Source organism: Osmia bicornis, chromosome 8 (genome assembly GCF_907164935.1).
Source record: "Osmia bicornis bicornis chromosome 8, iOsmBic2.1, whole genome shotgun sequence".
Taxonomy (NCBI): domain Eukaryota; kingdom Metazoa; phylum Arthropoda; class Insecta; order Hymenoptera; family Megachilidae; genus Osmia; species Osmia bicornis.
In genome coordinates, this window is record NC_060223.1 from 9,036,584 (window position 1) to 9,053,071 (window position 16,488).

The 16,488-nt window shown below is 46.3% G+C and overlaps 2 protein-coding genes across 7 annotated transcripts in view; both read left to right on the top strand.

The window, feature by feature from the left end:
- Positions 1–38: 38 nt before the first annotated feature.
- Positions 39–2,249, top strand: LOC114873705 (nuclear envelope integral membrane protein 1). The gene is made up of 8 exons (XM_029182313.2): positions 39–299; positions 496–605; positions 682–904; positions 977–1,143; positions 1,217–1,432; positions 1,499–1,623; positions 1,876–2,037; positions 2,113–2,249. Exons 1-8 carry the CDS (start codon positions 140–142, stop codon positions 2,231–2,233), a joined length of 1,284 nt encoding a protein of 427 aa, XP_029038146.1. The 5' UTR covers positions 39–139; the 3' UTR covers positions 2,234–2,249.
- A 286-nt stretch (positions 2,250–2,535) lies between these two features.
- Positions 2,536–16,488, top strand: part of LOC114873714 (protein tincar) — a 36,160-nt gene continuing 22,207 nt past the window's right edge. For 5 of the 6 annotated variants that reach the window (XM_029182332.2, XM_029182336.2, XM_029182335.2 and 2 more), the window contains exon 1: positions 7,596–8,217. The gene's annotated coding sequence lies outside the window, so the exon portion shown is untranslated. Of the gene's footprint in view, positions 4,903–6,196; positions 6,445–7,595; positions 8,218–16,488 lie in introns of those variants that run through there. The other variant, XM_029182334.2, reaches the window with a different exon arrangement.

Sequence of the window (16,488 nt, forward strand, 5' to 3'; positions counted from 1 at the left end):
TTATTTTCGATGGGTTCAGATTTTGGGGATCCCAAACACCCATATCCGCAGTTAGGTGCCGCCGAGGGTCTTGTTATACCTACTCTTTGCCTCAAGTTTCGAATTTCAAATGATTCAGTGCTAAGTTCACAATGTTGGAATGCGTACCGTTTTATGTTTTCAGCTGATATTACGAAAGATTAATTTCTATAAGACAAATAAGATGGGCAAGACAATAATTCAACAAAGTGCAGTTATTGTTTTATTCATCTGTTATCTTTACTTATCTCATATAGAATCTGCGATGATCATGGAATCAAGTAAGTTAAAACTAACCTATTGGATTTGTAAATTTGCCGATTCTAATATTACTTGAAAAAAAAGTTGTACGATTGATAAGACAACAACGATAAGATCGCTACGTTTTTCCAGCCTTGTACTGTCTTTGAGATGAGCTAATTAATAAATTTTAATTGAACATACACATGAAAATATAGTTGTATCTTCTTTTTCCAGCACACTTTTTAAAACCAGAGGACGTTTATGAAAATGACAAACCTGGATTACAGATATTTTGTCACAATGCTAATTCCAAGTATTTGATACACATGTGGAGAAGTTTAACAGTAAGAGATTGATGTTTTGAATGATCTATGTTAGTTGCATATCATATCAGCACCATTGTATGTTTTTAATTTATAGATGCATTTAAATACAAACATAAATAATTATGATATTTATGATGGAAAAAGTCCACAAGAAGTGATGGAAAAGCATGATGATAATCAAAGATCTTGGAACTTTAATTTCTTTAGTACAAAAAGACCCAATAAATTTAAGATGAATCCATTTGAGGATGTATGTGTTGGTGTATATGTGTATCCTTCAAACTCACACAAATACAGAATAAGTATGACACAAACACGTGAGTATAACAATCAGATCAATTATTTTGTAATGATTGCAAGCCATTTAAATTTTACTCTTTCATCAATAGCTATGGACATCTCCAATCTGATATTAATGTTACTTGGTGCTATGATATATTGGAGCGCTCGTAAATTAAGCGGAAATCCTATATTTTATTATGTATGCGGGATTACGCTCGGAGTTACTACTTCAATTATAATTCTAGTATACTTTGTTAGCAAACTACTACCAAGGGTAATTGATTTGTCGTTATATTTTACTCCAAACCATTAACTTTTATAAGCTTAACACGCGTATATATTTAAAGGGTAAACTTATGTATCTGATGGTTGCCACTGGTTGGACAATGAGCTTTTATCTCATCCAAGCGTTATGGGACAACGCTCGATTAATCGCAGTACAATACAGAGAATACGTCACTTGGTACATACTGTTAACATCTCTGATCAGTTTCGTAATTTGTTATCGTTTCGGTCCAGTTACAAATGTTAGGACGAAGAAGCTTATCGAATGGTGCTTACAGGTTTGTATTTCTTTATGTTAATAGCTAACTATTTGAAATCAATTAACGTTTATTTCGTTTGTTCAGATAGCGGGATTAATTATGATGTACTATAGCAGTTATTTTCACGAAGCATCATTCTTTTCCTGCGTCGTCATTGTTCTTCTTTACAATTTTCCAATCGTACTGATTCGAAGAGGGAGAAGTTATTGGTGAGTCAAGTTGATCGGTAATACAAAGTTTGTTAAGTCTTCTACAGATAAATAAATATGTTGCATTTTGTTACGTTTTGTACTATTATCAATAAATGATTTTTGCATTTTATCTATTGTATTTAGTTTTCTCTTGTATTATGCAAAATCCATTTAAAACCTGTCGAAGTATTAATTGCAGCGGCAACAGTAACATAATAAATTGTTTAAAAAGAAAGTATCTATGTTACATGTCTGCTCGCACACGATCAGGAAGAGCATGTTTCCTGACAGAAGGAGGTTGTTAACCGAGAATGAGTATCGTATAGAAGGAATAAAAGAAACGAACAAAGCGTTAAACGAACTGAAAGGATACTGTTCCAGTCCCGACTGTAATCCATGGAAGACAGTTCTAAAATTAAAAGATCCAATCAGGTTATTATATAGACACAAAAGCTGGTGTAATGCTGGTGTAATGAGGATTTGAATAAAAATAACGCCTGTTTTTAGATTTGCCAAATTTATGGAAGGTGAATCGCATTTGTCGGAAGACGAATCGCGAGAATACGATGCTGAGATCACAAGAATTATAGAGGAATGCGAGTATACGGACGAGGAAGATGATTTTTAACGAAATTTACGCAAGGTAACTACCCTTTTATTAAGACTATTGCCGACAAGTACAAAATGATGTAAATACGTACAGGGGATTTCGTCAAATTTCATACGACATTCGTAGACGTTCGAATTGTAAGAAATAAAACGTTTACTGACTTAGAATCATTTCATGTAAAATAGTTATTTAAAATGTTTTTTTCAATAAAACCGGTGACCACGATCTAATTGTTAGTTGGGTACAAGTAGGTACAGACTTTCCCGTCGATGTTCGAATCGATTCAACAACTGTTTCGCAGTCGTATTTTATCCAATTCACAACAATTTCAGTAGATAAGTGGAAAGTGGTATGTGGAAGCGCGAACTAGTCGTTAAGATCCATGTCGTGACTTGTTAAAATTTGTCACAGCCCTTCGCGATCGTATTCTTATCTTGTTTGCGTGACTGCGATTGACCGTATTCATTACCCCATACATCCCCTCCTATAGTTTGTTCCAGTTATACTTCTGCGAATACGATTTCATACCTTAGTTCGTTCCAATTAATTTCCATTTCATCGAGGGAAAATATGTTTGAAATGCAAGCTACGCGTCGTTTGTACACACGTGTTACGGGCTAGAGATTTTCACGTGTAACGAGGGGAGAGTCGTGGAATACCTACCACCGCGAGATAAACGAGAAAAAGCGAAAGCTTTGTTCAAGAAACCGAATGTGGGTCAGTAATCATCGGAGTCTCCGTTTCTCTTTCTCCTTCTTTCTTTCCTGTTGGATGGACGGAATAAAAGCAGGACGGTGATTGTCGCACGAACAGCGACCATTTGTTAGTTTTTCCGCCTCCTCCGGGCTTTCCACTTTCCTCTTGTTTCGGTACGACTGGTTTTCGCGCTTCCAACATCCCAGTTATTACTTGGCCGTGCAAACAGCTTGGTCCTGTCGTTCCAGGGAATCGGGAACACGTAATAACACGCGAACCCGAGTATCTCGATCCTCCTAGTCTCCCGTTTCTTCATTTCGCTGGTTAACGCGAGAAATTCCAAAGGAAGCAACGCGTGTCCGTACGATTCGCTTAGATCGTACATGGCATTCTTGACGTTTCACCGACTGCAAGAAACGTCTTGAATCTCGCTTCTTCTCGAATGCACGGTAAATCGTGATCGGGCGGCAAACAACATCGACAGGTGGTCGTCAATCGGACACCTTGCAAAAAGCTTCGCCATCGAGGCGTGTGCGTGCGGCTTCGCCACGTTCACTCGATTGATCATATTGGATTACAAATTGCCGCGGAACGCCCATACATTACCAGCTACAATCACGCGAACCAATAAGTTCCGCCTTCCTTTTATGCATCTCGATCTTTTCTATCGCATCAAACCTAAGATTTTACCTATTTCGTATGCTTTTACTTTGGAGAACCGATTTGGCGATTTCTCAAATTTCTTTTTAAAAATCGCATCGATAAATACACGCGTGTAGGCGCGGATGATGGAGGCGGTACGGGTACAAGGTGTCGTAAGCCGAGCGTAGAAAATGTTTTGCGAGAGCATGGTACATTATATCGAAAGGTAAATCGTGCACGACCAAGCGGTCGGAGGAAGCCACGTGATCGGCAGGTGGGATTGGTGGCGGTCCAAAGGGCAGAAGCAGGATCAATAAGACAAAGACTGGTTTTCCGTGATGCATGGCGCACCTGCTCTTCGGACCGACGCGAGCAGAGCTAATTCGATCTGTTTCGCGATCCTTTATCCGAAAATCTCGAGGCTTTTGCCGATCGACCGAGTTCGACGATGCTTGACGCGTCGCGTGACATCGCGAATGTAGAAGGAGAATTTGTTTTGCCAAGCTGTTTCGACGTGTGATATCGTCGCTTTCGAAGGACACACCGATGTACAGAGCGAAACGAGGCGAGGGGAGGATGAGAAATGTGAAATTGGCCGAGATACCGAGTCCATGGCCAAGTTTGTCCGCGGTACGCGTTTCGAACAAACAACACCGACACTGTGCATCCAATTATACGGGCGAGCGAACACGGTGCATCACCTTCTCTTTACGATTTCATTTCGATGCTTTAATGCTTTTGCGAGGATCGTTTGAGAAAAACCGGGGACCAGTGGGCCGCGACCTTCCGAGGAAGGAAGGCTAGATCCTCGAGAGGGTGCTACCAAGGGTCCCGAAGGGACTGGCCGAGCGCGTGCCATCTGCCGACTAGTTTTCTTCGAGTACCGGTTGCCCTTTACCTTCGAAAACTTGCATAGCCGACAGCCTTTTAAATCGACTACTTTGGCAATCACGGTCAGCTGCCTAGTCGGCGTCCTTTTCCGGGACCCGAACGTCTTCCTTTCTCCTCTCTTTTCGCTCGCTTTCTTCCCGACCATTCCTCCTCACCCTTTCCTTCTTTATTCCTCTTCCACGACCCCGATCCCAGATGAACAAAGACGGAAAGGAAGACCAGGAACAAAGACGCACGCTCCTTGCTGTCTGGAAATTCTACACTCCTATCAGACGCGTCTACGACTTTTGAAAAAGGAAGAAAAGAAAAATGGCAGGAGCAAACATTTAGATAACGCAATGCAATTTGGCGTCGCTTAAGGAAGAGGTCGAATGCCGCGGAGAAAGAAAGGACACCTTGATGTACCTTAAAAGAAACGCGTCAGAGGAGGACGGAGAGAAAGCAAGAAGAGATTAAAGGTTGGTGATCTTGCCACGAACTCGGCAGCTTCTCTCATCGATCTGACCTTCCTTACCAAACAATTACTTCCTCTTCGCAAAGTATAACCAGAGTAGAAATCGCTCTTACGACGCCTGTTATAATTCGAACGCCTATAATGAAAAGATACAGGCCAAGCATACTTGTAACGAGTTTCGTTTAATAACTTTCCCGAATCGCTTTTAACGAGCAAGCTAACTCGTCCGAGCTTTTGAGTTTCCGAGTTGCCAGCAAATTTACTTTACCAGTCTAATTCCGCGCGAGTCGAGCACGCTCGCGATTCCTCGTTTCCCGCTCTCGGAGTTTGGAAATTTTCCATCCGGATTGTTTTCTAATCTTCTCGAAGATTAATTAGAAATGTTTGAAACGTTGGAAATATTTCCGTGTAACCGTGTACCGAGTTCCTGATACAATTTCGTTAGTTCGAACTCTGGTACAGAGGCGGATACCAGTTATTGTTCGAAGAACCGTGGTATCGCGGTTTCACGGAGCAACCAACTTGCCGTGTTAGTCAGAATTATCGTTTAAAATGTCGTCAACCTCGAGCAGCCTGACCGGACGTTATGAAAATACGATAAATACGTATATCCTGTTGGAACGAACGCGACTCGCAAATATCATTGTTCTCCGGGTGTTTCGCGTCATCCGGTGCAATTTTGCGTTTGACAGCTACCGCGCGGGTGCCATTAAAAATGGCACAGACGCTCTGTTATCGCGTACTCGCGAGGCATCGTATCGTTTACGTAGCAAAGGATAAGAGACGTAGCGATGAAAAGGAGGGAAGAATAAAGCATTCGTTTACGGGGCTCGCTGGTTTTTCTCTTCCTTCGTCGTTCTACCGTATACACCGAACGATTCTTCTAGGACGAGTGGCGACGGCACTTTACTTCCTCCTCCTCCCACACATCCGTAACTACTCGCGTTAGATCGTGGTGAACAGCGACCAAGAGCAATCTCGGTAAAACGCTGATGGAGGAGGTCGATGCATTCGCCGCGAATCAGGTCGCGTTTCTCAAAGGCGTACGTTTAAAGAGCAAACAATGGACGGGAAGAACTGGACGCGGTTTTCGCGCTCTTCTCGATCCTACGTACGAAGGATCCGTTTTCATTAGCGCATATACAGGCACCGTGTATTCGCAGCGGCTCGGGGTGCTTGTAAATTGAAAAAGTTTAACGATGCTTCGTGCACGGCCAAGTAGTTGGTTGTTAACCGTTTACGTCTCTCTCGAATCGACCGGTCGATGGTGAACTTAACTTGCTTTCTTCTGTGGCCAGGGAGAAAAAAAACGTAACGGATGAAGCGAGAAAGGAGGGAAAACTGTGAGAAGAAACCGGAAGCGAGGGAGCAAGATGATGGATCGAAGGGGAAAGGAAGAAAGGAGATCGGAAATACCGGAAGGATCAAGAGAGACGAACGAACGGAAGAAGAAGAGAAGAGAGAGAGACACTGAAGGGGCGTAGGGAAACTGCGAAAAGGCCGGGAAATACAGGAAATACGGGAAATACGGGAGAAACGAAGAGTGGTGAGTATAAATGGAGGGTGGTTGATAGGGATGGAAAGGATGGGGTGACGAAGAGAGGATGAGTGGTGAGTCAGTGAAACGAGAGGCGCGGAGAAATGGCTTTCCATCGCTCGTTCCGAGGAGATATTTCAAATTATTCGCTTTCGTTTAAATCGATGCGCAAACGGAATCGTTATTCGACCCTTCTTTAGTTTCACAAACGAAACGCAAACAGGATGTTCCTTCGAAACTCGAAATTCTACCGTTCGACCAACGGAGAAATTGAAAATCTTACGCAACGATTAACATTTTCAACGCGATACGAATCGATCAACGCTTTGGCGTGATCTCACCGCGTACAGGCAAGTCTGGTAAAATCGATACTGCTGTTTTTCAACGCAGGTCACTGCTTTCGTAACTCGTTCGGAGCAAGTCCGAACAGCTGCAAGATACATTCACTTTTCATAAGTTCCCTCGCTCGGAAAAAGGATACACTTACGGTAGAGCGACCGGTGCGAACCGTGGAGATTACGCGATAGCGGTTGCTATAGCCGCGCGCCGATCCTTTATCGAAATTCGTCAGATTTGGAAATACAGTACGATTTTCCAGAACGGCTGAATTTCACGATTGCGAGATCCGTTCCGACGAACGAATCCTCGTCAATCGTCGTACGCGTAATCGCAACTACGCGGTAATTAAGATCCAGATACGGATACCGTTCGGTTGTAAACTAGTTCGGTAACGAGAGAGAAAGCTAGAAGGGGTTGGAAACAGGGAGCAATAAATTGAAAACAGCTTAGGAGACTGCGACGGCGGGATTCTAAGCAATTCGATTACACGTAGATCCGCTTGTTATCCGTGAAATAAAAAAAAATAAAAAAATAAAAAAAGGTAAAGAAAGAAAAGAAGGTCGATAAAAGAGTATAGAAGCGGCGGGTGCGGTGAGGCGGTGGCGGAGGTTCTCGGAGTCGCGAGGAGAGAACCCCTGTAGCGCAACGAGCGTGTGCAGCGTGCAGCGGGCAACGAGCAGCAAGCGGCAGGACAAGTAGCCAAGGAGAGTGGGGGTAAAAAAGGTTGGACGAGCCAATCGGAGACGCGGGTGCGCGGCACAGATGCGCGCTAGAATTCGAGCCGCCGCGCCGGGCTGCTCAGAGCGAGCGTGGACGTTTGCCGCGTCGTATCCTTTGCTTTTTACGTTCGACTCCACTTTGCTCCTTTCTACTCGCAACACACGCTCGCGAGTCACTCCCGTTCTCGGTTCACGATTACTTCGTTCCCCGATTCTCGGTTCCCTTCCGATCCCCTCGTGCTAGTCACCCCTTTTTCAAATTCCATCTCGACCGATTCCTGTCGTCGCGAGTGTTCCGTTCAAATCGGATCAAGGACATCCTGGTGTCACGTGAATTTCGATCAGGGACACGTAAGATTCGCCAGGACTTCCGGGCGAGCCGAGTGTGCGAAGCAACGAAAGTCAGTGCCGTTGCGGAGCGAACGATCGGATATGATAGATCACCGGGACGCGTGTCAAGGATGTAGAATCGGAATTGTGTCATCGGCCATCGGTCCTCTCAGCCCGCTAGTGTGAGAATTCGAGCTATGGAATCATCGTTGTTCCCGTTCACCTCCGTTGCCTTTTTGTTTTCGCCGAACCGAACCGGATCGAATCCGCGGACAAGAATGTAAGGATTGTAGACGGGGAACCCGCGAGTGTCAGCTTCCAGCGAGATTTCATCGATTTCAACTGTAACCGAGGCATCCGCGTTCGCTGCTGAATTCGCAGTCGGAGCAGAAAGGTCAGTGCACGTTTTATCGTGTTTCGTTTATCGATCGTCACGGTACACCGGACAGTTGAAAAGTATAAAAGCATCGTTAAAAGTAATCGAATGGAAGCGGTGCTTTTTTGCGCGTCGCGTCGCCTCGCTAACATGCTTTCTCATCGCATCGTTTATTTCGCGCGAATCCGATCACGCGCGAGTCGGATCGGCGATCGATCCTGAGAAATAGGCGTGTCGATGCGCGCCTAAAAACCCTATCCTTGTATACTAATGTCGAGAGCGTGGCAGATCGATTCGGCGACCGATAAGAATGATAAAATTCCTTCGAGACGAGCGTCGTTCGTCGCGAGAGCGAAACGGAACGAAACATGGCTTAAGGAGCTTCTCCGGGCGTAATTAAGATCGATAGCCGGAGATTAGATTGGCTCGCGGAGGCGGAAACTGCGACCGCGGTGAGACCGAGGATTCGACGAGGATTCTCGGGAGGTCGGGTGAGGACACGGGTCGAGTCGGGTAGACCCGGGTCGGCGCTCGATGCACCAGCAACGGGAGAGTAAGCGTGAAACGCGCACCATCGCGATCGCGAAGCTTCGTGACACCGAACGGGTTGTCCTTCCTTCGCACCTCCGAATTTAGATTCGAGCGTGCAGAAACCAGCTTACAATGTTAGACGGAAGCGCGTGCAGCCAGCGTCGCGATCGGCACTGCGTTCACGCTCTGAATTAGATTAAGCTACGTTGTAAGTTCTCTCTCTGTAAAGTGGATTACCTGAGGTTACGTACGAAAACCGTTTACTGAAATTCGCGATCGTGCTTGCATGCTCTTAGCTCGACGTTGCACCGATTGACCTTTCGGTCGGTCCCGCGATCGATCATTTCCCCTCGAATCGTACGTTCAACCGGTTAGCTTCGGATGTTAATGAACGACGCAACGCGCGCATCGAAGATTGATAATTATCCTCGTTCGCTCTCGTGAAAGTCAGCCTACCGTAAAGTTCTCGGTCGTTCATTCATCGTTAGCGCGTTGCGTAATAATTACAGCTGGCACGTGCCGCGTACTGTGCATTACCGGTGTCGCCGATTTACCGATGTTTCCTCCGGGTATGAATCCAAGAATCCAACACTCGGTGGTTAACTAGGATATCAGGATAGCGGAATATCGTTGAGCCGAAGGAGGGTTAAACGGTGGAAAGAGCGTATTTACCATCTTCGCCCCATCTCCGAGCTTACAGCTATAAAGAAGCTCCTCGAGAGCTTCCCTTAGTCGTGCCGTTTCTTTTCTTTCGCGAAAGCAAACCGTTGATTATTCGAGAAACCTTCTTCCCGATTATCAGGTCCGATTCGATATCAAACCAGCCAAATCTAGAGAGAAAGGGGCGAAGGTTAACGATATTGGCGACATCGGGTTAAAGATCCTTCTTCGATGGAAGCTCGTTATCGATAATTAATTTCGTTAGGAGGCTTGATCGCTCCGGCAACAGCAGACCGGCACCCCGTGCTCGATTAATTTCATCCGAGTGTAGCACGATGGAATTTCGCTCGATTCTCGTCTTTGCTCGCGTGCAATTTGCATTAGTGCACGCTCAATTATACGATACACGGTACGTTTGAGAGAGGAAGCCGCGAAACGATCGCACCCAGGGTGTTTCGCCGTGAGTCGCAGGCGAAACTGCAAATTCGCAAATCCGATTTCATTCGCGTGTACGATCGGACCGACATCCTTCCGCCCTAACGCCTGTCGCTGTTCCAGCAAACTCGGCGTGCGTGGCTGAAGCTAATCCATTAATTCTAATACAGCGAAACCGTGCGCTGTAATCATACTTCTTTGGAAAATGAAAGAAAGATCCTCTTCGTGGCCGTGCACGCTTGGCCTTAACCGACTAACGATAACTCTTTAGCGGGGAAATTATCGAAAGCGATCGCTGAACGTAGCTGATGACCTCGTACGTGACGCGAAATTAAAGTATGCCAATTTAAGAACGCTTCCTTTGTTGACGCGTACCTCGCATCGAACGCGTGTTACGACCTCGTAATCCTTTTTCGACTACCAAAATTTCTTTCTCGTTTATCGTTTCCGGTAATTAAAGAGGAGAAACGAGCCGAGAGATCGACACGCGCCTCGAGTGTGGCCCCCTTGAGATATCGCGATTGTCACCCGTATCTCTCCTGTAATTTACTTGAACCCTTTCGAAATCATCGGCTATAATTTCCGCCTTTTTTCTTTTCTTTACGCGACAATCGAGAACGCTCCTGTTTTCCCGGGGTCCCCTTTTGAAAAATATCGAATACGCATTCCGATTCAACCGCGTTGTTAAAATAATCACACGGTGGTCACGGTGTAATGCGGAAGTCACTTGGAAAGGAAACGATTAAAGTGCAACGTTGAAACGCGCAACGCAACCGGTCCCTAGGATTCTAGAAGACACGCTGGAAGCAAGATGTTCCCGTGTTTCACAGCTAAATAGCAATTTACCGAGCCGCGTATTCTCTAACTTTCCGTTTCTTTGTCTCTTCATTGTCCGTCATCGTCTTTGTACGAAATCTGTCATGACTTTTTGAACGTCGTCGCGTCGTTAAACGCTAACGACTGCATTCTTCCGCAGGCACGAATCTCTAGTTAGGGTAGAGAACTGCCTGCGGGGTTATTTTAGTCTTTTCCTACACCCCTGTTGAACCGAGCTGGAAAAAGAGAAACGAGACCCTATGCCGGATAAATTTATCGCCGTCGACGACTTGCAATCGGTCGCGAGGGGCAATCCCAGAAAGGACAAGGATTTTTCCTGAAAAAAAATCGACGATCGCTGAATCTCGCGTTTCTTTTCAGTCCAGCTGATTCCCGATTACGTACTTGTTGCACGGTATTTCTACTTAAACTTTACCGGCGGATTGATCGCGGCGAACAAAAGCACGCGGCCGTCCATTATTCGAGGGAAAACGCACTTCGGATGGGGTGTGGAGCGCGTAATTAAAACACGGTAAATTTTAGCGGGCATGGGGCCAAATTCGTTCAGCATCGAGATGACGAGTAATCGCGCGAGAGAAACACCGTGGTACCACACGGTTATGCATCCCGTTCTTGGCACTCGATTTTCTATCAACCATCTCGACCAGATGAATTCCTCTATCTATACTTATAGCAACTATGCACATACGTTGGAACGCTGGAACGTACGAAGGAAGAAGGCGTAAAGACGCGTCGGTAGAACGCGTAAGCGCCAAGGGAAGGAGGACGAAAAGCCGGTCTTCGTAGGAACACCTGCTCCGCAGGTATGCGATCCTTTCCACTCTTCTTTCTTCGGGCTTTGCTTCACCGCTCGGATTTCTTCCCGTGCTTCTGTGCTTCCTTATCGGTTCCAACTGTCGACGCGTGCCCGTTCCCCGAACCTTTGCTTGCACCCCCGAAAAAATTCAATTTCCTTTCCATTCTCTCAAAGGAAAAAGGATTTCCTTTCTGTTCTCTCTAACGCGAATTAATCGTCCTTAAATCGTAACTCGGTACTCGAAAATCTGACTGTTTCTTAATCGTTATTCCGGTTCGGCTGACTTTCACGGCAGAGTTACATTAACGGGAGGGGAGGATGGAAATCAGCGACGAGGCAAAAGGCGAAACACCTGCCTGCTCGTCTCGACGCCTACCGCGAACTCCTGCTTTGTCCTTTTCTCTTCCCTGCCCACGGACCACGATAGCGCTTACAAACAGCACCTTTCCGCCTCTCCCTCGTCAAACGTGCTCCTCGATTTTATTTTCAACGAGTTTGAAAACTGGTCGCTCTCTCGGTTCGCCGGGCACGCTCCTCTTCGATACGGTATCTCATTTATCTGCTTATAAACGCGTCGGTTGACGCGGTATTAACGGCGATAAGTGGATGGGTACACGGTGATCAAATCGTGGACCCCGTATATTTTCGTAACATCATACGGTGTAACGTTTCTTTTCCCATCGAACATGCATGAAAATTTTTAGCCGGTGAGAAGACTTTGTTCTTGGTCCACGAAGCAATCTGCCTACGCCCTGCGCCCTAGGTGACCGTCGTAACTCGGCCGTCGGCCGGTATATGTGCCGGTAACTCGATAGCCGAAGCTTGGCTGCACAGTTTCGAGCACGTTGCTCCGGCAAACTCCATTGTTTCTGGCCAGTTTATCGTAACCCAACGCTTATTGTGCATTCCGCGCCACGCTGCTTTTCCTCTCTTCCTAGCCGGACAAACCGCGCTCGCCTTCTTGTCTTTTCGCTTCTCTTTAACGTCCACCCCTCGGTCGGTTCGCGGTAGTTACGGAATAAAATTCGTCGCGACCACGGTTTCGTACCGAAACAGGGCACCGAGAGGGAAAAGCTGAAGCTTTCCTAGCCGGGAAACTTTAACGCGAACGATCGATAACGGTTAACGCGAAAACTTGCGTGCTGACCTGCTGCGGGGCTATTTCTAACCGATCGATATAGTAAAAGCCCTCCGCATTCTACAACGGCTGAAGAATAGCCTCGGTACCGAGCTGCCTGGGGACCAGCCACCTCAATTATCCTCCTTCTCACGGTTCGATAGAGAAACGGAAAACAAATGCGGAATTACCCCCTTTGCGATGACCCGATAAACCACCCTTCTCACCGTCTTCTTTTACCCCATACGCTCTTTCACCCTTCTTCTTCTTCTCCTCTGAAACAACTGATTTACGTAAACAACGCGTGAATAGCCTAGGTGAAAATTATCTGAAAATTAATTAAGTTTTCTTAGTAACCACTCTTCTTTAAAGGGAAAGTGGAAGAAATAAGGAAAACCGAGTCGATGATTGAACGTAGCGCAACTCGAGCATCTTTCAGCATCGTCGCGCGTACACTCTCGCGCAATCAGCCACGGTGCTATAATCGGCCCAGGAACTTGACAGTGACGTAAGAATGTAGGTCAAGGGGCGAGGTACCATCGATGTTTACCGTCGCCTCGCTCAAAGGAACTAATTTTCTGCAAATTACACGCCAATTTCCTTCGTCTCCCTTCTGTATTGCTCTCCGTGCACCACTTTCCTCAGTCTCCGTACTCGGACGTTCAAAGATCCTTCGAAACCTCAGAATTTCCATTACCAACGCTAGCCGGTTTCTAGTTGCGAAGCAAAGCTGAAAAGCCACGGTACGATGAACAAAAGCGAAACTTTAACTCGGACGAAACGCGACCCCGTGCGAAACTTTGGGACACGAAATTTCTTCAGATCGGTTCGAAAGAGTAAAAAACCCGGGTATGACAGCATCTCGCTCCAGATTTTCACCGATCCGCGCTTCGCACGGGAAGATGTATTCGCTTACGCGTTTTCCACTCGACTTACCGGCAACTCGATACACCCCTATTTAATATCCGCCTGCAAGTGACACGTACGCTAGAGACTCGTTGTTATCGTTCCACCGAAACCGGCAAAGACGAATCTCAACGAAGCATTCAACCGGTGAAAACGCATCGATCGCCGACCGGCTGTTCCGAACAGAATTCATCGAAAGAACAGTACGGAATTCTAAAGAAAATCGCGGTATTTTTACAACTAGGGCTGTATCTATGTACGCGACAATTTATGCAGGTTACGCCATCAGGATCGATCGCACAGGGTCTTGACTTCTCTGTCAGATAACGCGGTACTCGAATTTATCGAATTTATCGAATCTATCCAAGTACGTTAGCGAGCTGTCGCGCGGTGTACACAAGCAAGTACTTGTTCGGTTTGCCTAATGAGATTTACCGGTATCCAATTATCTAAAGTGCTTTCCCGATGGTCGCTTCAACTCCTATCAATCAAATTTCCCTCCGACCAACGGCCGGCTCGGTTTCGCTGCTTTACGCGTTTACTTTCGCCAATGAATTTCATCGATGCAGAAATATGAGTGCAGCGGGGGAGGCTACCGATTCGTTGGCTACCTTTGAACTTTCTCTCGTAGGGCTGGTTAATTGTGGTCGTTAATCGCGTTGCGATAAATCCGGTAAACTTGGAATTATTTTTTTCGAACCATGTTTCGCGAGGGTTCGAAGGGTTTCGAGCGTGCAATGACACGCTTTTAGTTTAATGCGTGCGTCTCCTTTGGACCAGGCTAGACCAGATAAGATCGATGCGATGCGACCGCGGTGTCCGCGTTAATATTCAACGAACCTTTTCAGCCGCACCTTTTTCACCGCTACCGAGCTGTCGACCTACGGCTCGTAAAGATCATCCCCCTCGCCACGCCAGGAAAAATAACCAAATACCTGCTGAGGGGGATGCGAATCAAAGCTGCTTCGAAACGTATCGTTATCATAGAGCTTTCCTCCGATGTTTTTCCGACGCCCAATCGTAATTAAATTCCGACCATCGAACAAGTGATCGAACGCGGTTTGCCTTCGGCTATCTAGGAATTTTCTCATCCTTTGCTGTAGAGAATATTTCACCCTTGGGATAAATTTAACCCGCGATATCGTAAAGAACGAGAGTTTCTTTGAAAAGGTGTGTGTCATAATGTTGTACGAGGTATCAAGTTTACGATGAGATACCGCTTTTGCAACCACAGGAACGCACACGTTTACGCGTACATCCTATACGAAAGGTTAGGTACACGATCAGGAAGGAAGCGTTGGACGCCAACCGCAGACTAATTGAATTCTTCTCATTATCTCGTACAAAGGATAGCTACGTATGCACCTTCCTCTTTCCGCCTCCTCCTCTTCGCTTCTCCAATCTGCTCGCTGTTCTTTTCCTTCTGTACGTATCGTACGATACTTCCACTTATGCTAAATTCAATTCTACCGATGCTTCTTTCCGTTTCCCTCTTTTTTACTCTGGCTTGTTTCCCGAATATGCAGTTTAATATTTCGTTTTTTACCTCGAAACGTTCTTCTATTCTATTTTCTGTCGTAATCGCTTAATCGAGCAGCTATCTATCCTTTTTTTTCCCATCATAGATGATATTTACAGACCGAAGGGCTGCGAGTCGGAACACCAGCCCCATCCGTAATTCGCATATTACGCGGGTAATTGAATTGTTTCCCGATAACAACAAGCCCCGTTCTTCGTCCTCGTCAAGCTGCGTATTCACCGACGATCGCGCACAGATTAACAAGTTTCTGGCGTTTGTCAACCGAGTAATTACTCGCTTTCGAGTAGCTCCTTTCCATTCCTCTCCCTATTGCCACCCTTCCGGCGCGGTGCGGCCTTTAAATCTTTCTTCTTTCCACCCATCCTCTTCATTTTCCTCCCCCTTTCTCCTATTCACGTGAAAATTCCTCGCACACCGCGGGACTATTTTAATTCGTAGAAGGCATTCGAAAAATTCACTGCATTCGCTCTCGTTGTTCGTTTCAACGGTCTCTCGTTCGCTGTATTTTTCAACGCACCGAGGATCGAGTGGTTTTTTATCGGAAATTCAATCGGATCTAATTCGGCAAATTATGGGTAAGGGTGGGCCGGAAGTGGAGGGCGCTCGCGAAGATAACGATAATGGATACCCACGAAACTCGGTGAACTCCGAGCATCGACAAGATCTCGCCTGTCCGTCTCGAGCGTTGCGGTACGCTCGACGATTTACCCTGCGATCAGCCTTTGGTTAAATTGTACGCCGATGCGCATAAATTTGCATAAACAATTGTGGGAGTGGATCGCCGAAATGCAAAGCGTGCACCGTTCCGTGACGATGCCGTTCCTCTTCTTTTCCGTTGCATCCTCCGCAGTTGATAACAAACAGAGCCAAAGTTTCGGTGTTCCGCAAGCGTTTAATCCACCCCGACACCTTCTGCATCCTGTCCCGAGGGTCGTGGCTGACATTTAGCCGACCTTTTCGTGACAAGAGACGATAGCAAGGCGCGACGAAAATGTCATCGAGTTAGAGAAAAGTTGGTTACGCGTTTCACCGATTGATTAAAATAATCAAACGGGAATCCTTTTGTTTTACCTTCTCGAACGGAAAACCCCGATCGATTCGACGTTTCGTTTATCTTTCGACGAGGATTACCCCGACTATTGGCTCCTTTCCTCGCCGTCATCGACGTCTTCTTTTCCTTTTACGAGGCGGATTTGCGCGTAGCAACGTCGGCCGATTTTGACGCGTACGAACAGCTTCCCACCCTCGAGCCACGTCTTTGCCCGGATCCTAGAAAGAGGAAGGCAATCACTTTGGGATTTTATTCCGGATTACTCTCGGCCAAAGAGAGAGACAGCCAGAGCTGTTCTATCGCAGCGGATTAAACGGAGACTTTTGGTAAGCAAATCTCGCTTCCTTCCTCGCTTCTTTGCACGATTCCGCTGCCGCGTATCGTATCGCGGAAGAAGCGAGGAGCAGACGCGTTTT